The sequence below is a fragment of the Vigna umbellata genome, chromosome 3 (assembly GCF_029865625.1).
Source record: "Vigna umbellata cultivar VRB3 chromosome 3, Vumbellata_1.0, whole genome shotgun sequence".
NCBI classification, from domain to species: Eukaryota; Viridiplantae; Streptophyta; class Magnoliopsida; order Fabales; family Fabaceae; genus Vigna; species Vigna umbellata.
Genome location: NC_142167.1, coordinates 40,896,259 through 40,900,456, shown reverse-complemented (window position 1 = coordinate 40,900,456; position 4,198 = coordinate 40,896,259). Strand labels below are relative to the sequence as shown.

Here is a 4,198-nt window from a genome sequence, read left to right as displayed (position 1 = left end):
AACTCTTTTAACTTATTCTTTTTAAATTTGTTTTTTAGTCCTTTAACTTAGTTTTATCGTAATAATGGAGACGTTTTTCTTTTTCATATCATAAGTAAATACGCCTAATAGTGACTTAATGAATCTGATTTCTCTGTCATCTAGATTAAGCAATGGATGTTTCAACTAAACTTATACATGGATAGTAAAATTGATACAGAACACAATAAATTCAAATAAAAATGTTTTAATTATTAAGTAACCAATTTTAAAACAATATTGCATATTTTTATATTACTACAAATGTTCTTTTTATACTACTACAAAGACGGATTTACAACCATGTTCTTTTTATACTACTACAAAGACGGATTAAATATTTATGCCAATAGGATAAAGGTCCACCATTCTCCTAAACATAGAGAAACCAGTTGTCACAATTTATGTTGAGATATTGAAGAAAGCCAGTATTTCACATAAAAGCAGATGAAAATGCTAAAACCGGATTTCCCAACACTGGAACCTCTTGGGAGCCTTTCTATGCAATTTTTTTGCGATCCTCTGCATACTTAATATGAAATGTTAACCTTTGTCCGTTAAGCATCGCTCTGCCATGGATGATTAGTGTTAGTTTTGCCAAGATTATTGCTAGAACTGGTTGAACCACTCCATGATGCTTGGTTTGAGTCCTCTCCGCGATCATGTTCAATTGTTTCATGGGGATAATAAACAGGCTTAGGAGGCATTTCAAGACTTTCAACTCTTTCTTCCAACATATCCACAACTCTCTTCATTGAAGGACGGTCATTTGGATTCAATTGTATACACCAAAGCGCAACTACATACATTCTTTTCACCAAAATCTTATCCTCTTCTGAGGCATCTTCTATTTGAGTATCTTTTTCATCTTTAATTTGATCATAGATCCAAAAGGGAAAGTACTGTTGGCTTGAATCTTCTGCATGAGGATTTGAGTTCCTTCTCCTACTTCCTATTTCCATCAAAAGCATCCCAAAACTATATACATCAGCCTTATTTGATACTCCACCAATATTATTGTAGAATAATTCTGGAGCCATGTAACCCAAAGTTCCTCTAGCTTTAGTTAAAGCAATAGACGTATCTTTAACAGGATACAACTTTGCAAGTCCGAAATCTGAAACCTTTGGAGTGAAGTTATCATCCAGAAGAATATTATGAGGCTTAATGTCAAAATGTAGAATTTGCACATCACAGCCTTGATGAAGATAAGCAATCCCACGAGCTATGCCAAGAGATATTTCATATGTTTTCTCATGACTTAAAGGGACACTTTCCTTTTTGGAGAAGATGTGTTTATCCAACGAACCATTTGTCATGTATTCATAAACCAGAGCACGATTTTCTCCTTCAGCACAATATCCAATAAGATGTACCACATTTACATGATGTATTCTTCCAATACTAGCCACTTCATTAATGAACTCTTCTCCATCAGCTTTCGTTTTTTTCAACATCTTTATGGCTATTTCTGGTCCACTTTGAAGTTTTCCTTTGTATACAGATCCAAAACCTCCTTCACCCAATTTAACTTTGAAATCTCTGCTCATTTTCTTAATTTCTCTATATCCGTACCTAATAGGATTTAGATTATTGTGTAGCAAAAACGTTTCAATGTTTTCATACATTGAATAATGCCTACGTCGCCACGTATAGATAAATAGTGCAAGCAAAAGTGCGAATCCAAATAGAAACCTGGCTGCCACAAATATTAGAATAGGGGCTACCAAAATGAGATCTCCTTCCACTTGCCATTTCGAAAAGTAATGTAGACGTGTTATTCTATAGATTAGTCCTGTGCATATAAATTTCATGGAATGAGTAAGGCAATAAACCATGGTTAGTGTAATCAGTAAGTTTATTCAAATATGAAATCAGTTGACAAGGCATTACCCATTATGGCGAATTCAAAATAACCTGCAAAATAACGCAATATAATAGCATCAAAACAAAAGAACACTCAGTATTTTAAGGATACTTTAGATACATATTATAAATAAACATACGTTTTTTTCAGAGAACGTTCATCCTAAGGATCCATCCTATGCATTTCTAGCGTCATGAAATGCATTCAAATAACTTCTTGGTTTGTCATTTGTATGATGTTTTGAGGGATCCATTTCCTGGTCCTTTCCCAAAACACCCTTTTCAAACAGATACATCTAGATTAATGTTGAAATAAATTTGGAGAATATCGTGAACGTATAACGGAAATCCCATTGAACATCCCTTTAAGGCTTTTTGTTTAGAAACTCCTGTCAACTACTTGTTGAGTTAGAGTACAGAACGATATGCGTTTCAAAATTTATCAACTTTGATGCACAACTTGCAGGTTATCAGAATGAATCGTACAGAAATTGTACAGCTTACTAATCAGTCAAAATATAGATTAACTTTAAGTAGTCAGTACACTAGTAATTGAAAGGACAAAGATATGGGAGAAAGCTCTTACGTGCTATATAGATAGGAATTCCAACTACGTATTCAAAAATATGGTGCTGAATGCCTAGAACAGGAAAAGAAAACATTAGCATATATTGTAAAGATTAAAGCTATTTGTTTGTACAACACGTTTCACTAAAATTGGTACTCGATAAAAGGGAAAGAAAAATTGCGGTAGAAGAATTTTTTCTCACCGCACTTTCCTTCTCCAAAGTCAAACTGCATAACATGGCAATAGTTCTGATAACATCCGATTTGATTCGTAGTTTGATTGATGGAGCATGCCACACCCTTTCCACATTGGTCTATACATTTAACTAGTGCCCAAGACAACCAAAACCCATCATGCAGCCACTCGTGGATATCAACATACGAAACGTTGGTGCCATTGTTCCAGTTTGCAAAGGTAGCAACTATTAAATGGCACCCAACCTTGATGTCCCTCATTTTGAATTCACTGGAATGAAGAACAGCATAGACATGACCTCTAGAATCACAAAGCATGCCATTCACTTCCACGTATCGAGGATCATCGGTTACTGGATCAGTACAGTTTAGAAACGCTATAGACGGAGGAGTATCAGGAAGCCCATTCCCATTCCAGATAGTTAGCGGATCAGTCGCATAATTGTCAGAACTACCAACGTAAGTGAAGTTCTGTGAAAACATGAAATAGCGAGGAATGGAGCAAGCAGTGTCCTCCACAACACCTGCATCAGTCAATTGGATCTTGAATGTCTCGTAATCGATATTCTGCACATGGTATTTCCCTGAAAACAAGGTGAACACGGTCACATTGTTTACGCAATCTAATTCGTACCTTGGGAGGCCGCAACCAGGTGAATCGCCTTTGAGTCGGAAAGGGTAAGTTATGTTGCGAATTTTTCCACACGAAGAAGCAGCACATAATGGACGATCCTGGGCACCGTGAGTTTGCTGGAATAGCACAATAATGATAGCCACACAGGCCATCACTGATTGTGCAGAACACCAAAAGGAAGATAAGACCACCATTGTTGACCTCTTCTGGTCGTGTAAATGGGACATATCACAGTTAAATAATTCACCAAAATCAACTAATAACGTACGATCACTGGTTGAATTTTCAAAGTGATTATGGGATGCTTCGTCTAAATATACCTCTGTACTTGCTTCCTGCACCTCCATATTTCAAATAAAAAGACCAACAAACCCTTGGAATGAGAAGAACAAAACGTATTGGGCAGAAGAATATTTATTTACGAGATTTTGAGGAATGAGGTGGCATGATATTGGTATGAACAACCCTCTCTGATTTTCTTCCTATGTTTTAGGTGTGACAGGAAGGACGTGATTTGGTCTGGAGATTCCGTTTTTTTTTCTTCGGTGCTGGAGAACAATTTTTACAGCTTTAGTTATTTACAGTATAGAATTGCATACTATGTGTTTGTTGAAAGAACATTGAGTTTATTTGGAGAAAGAATATAACAGATTATATATACACTGTTTCATTGGCGTTTTCATTGACGTCAAACGGCTGAAAATAGCATTCTATAGGACTTGCAAAATCAAGTTATGAATCGAGGGGAAGAACTTACGCGATTGATGATTCTGCTGGAACTACGCGATCAAGCAGAACATGACCGCGATATTGCCCAACAACAAGTTGTGACTCAGTTGCAGAAGCCCACTACTGGCCGTTTGGACTAGATGTAGAAAGCAAGTTATGATGATTTGTTGTGGATATTGCAGCTATTCA

The 4,198-nt window shown here is 36.3% G+C and overlaps 1 protein-coding gene across 3 annotated transcripts; it reads right to left on the bottom strand.

Annotated features, from left to right (window-relative positions):
- Window positions 1-210: 210 nt before the first annotated feature.
- On the bottom strand, window positions 211-3,552 carry LOC124840672 (rust resistance kinase Lr10-like). Of its 3 annotated transcripts, XM_088110234.1 has the most exons (5): window positions 3,281-3,417; window positions 2,655-3,170; window positions 2,471-2,524; window positions 1,912-1,935; window positions 211-1,813 (listed from the first exon to the last, which is right to left on the bottom strand). In XM_088110234.1, the coding sequence occupies exons 2-5, from the start codon at window positions 3,127-3,129 to the stop codon at window positions 576-578; spliced, it is 1,791 nt and encodes a 596-aa protein (XP_087966360.1). In that variant the 5' UTR covers window positions 3,130-3,170; window positions 3,281-3,417; the 3' UTR covers window positions 211-575. The 3 variants fall into 3 exon arrangements, with proteins under 3 accessions (XP_087966360.1, XP_087966359.1, XP_087966361.1); XM_088110233.1 differs by having other exon boundaries at window positions 2,655-3,552; XM_088110235.1 differs by lacking the exons at window positions 1,912-1,935; window positions 2,471-2,524 and adding an exon at window positions 2,580-2,607 and having other exon boundaries at window positions 211-1,860; window positions 2,658-3,552.
- Between the last annotated feature and the right edge of the window lie 646 nt (window positions 3,553-4,198).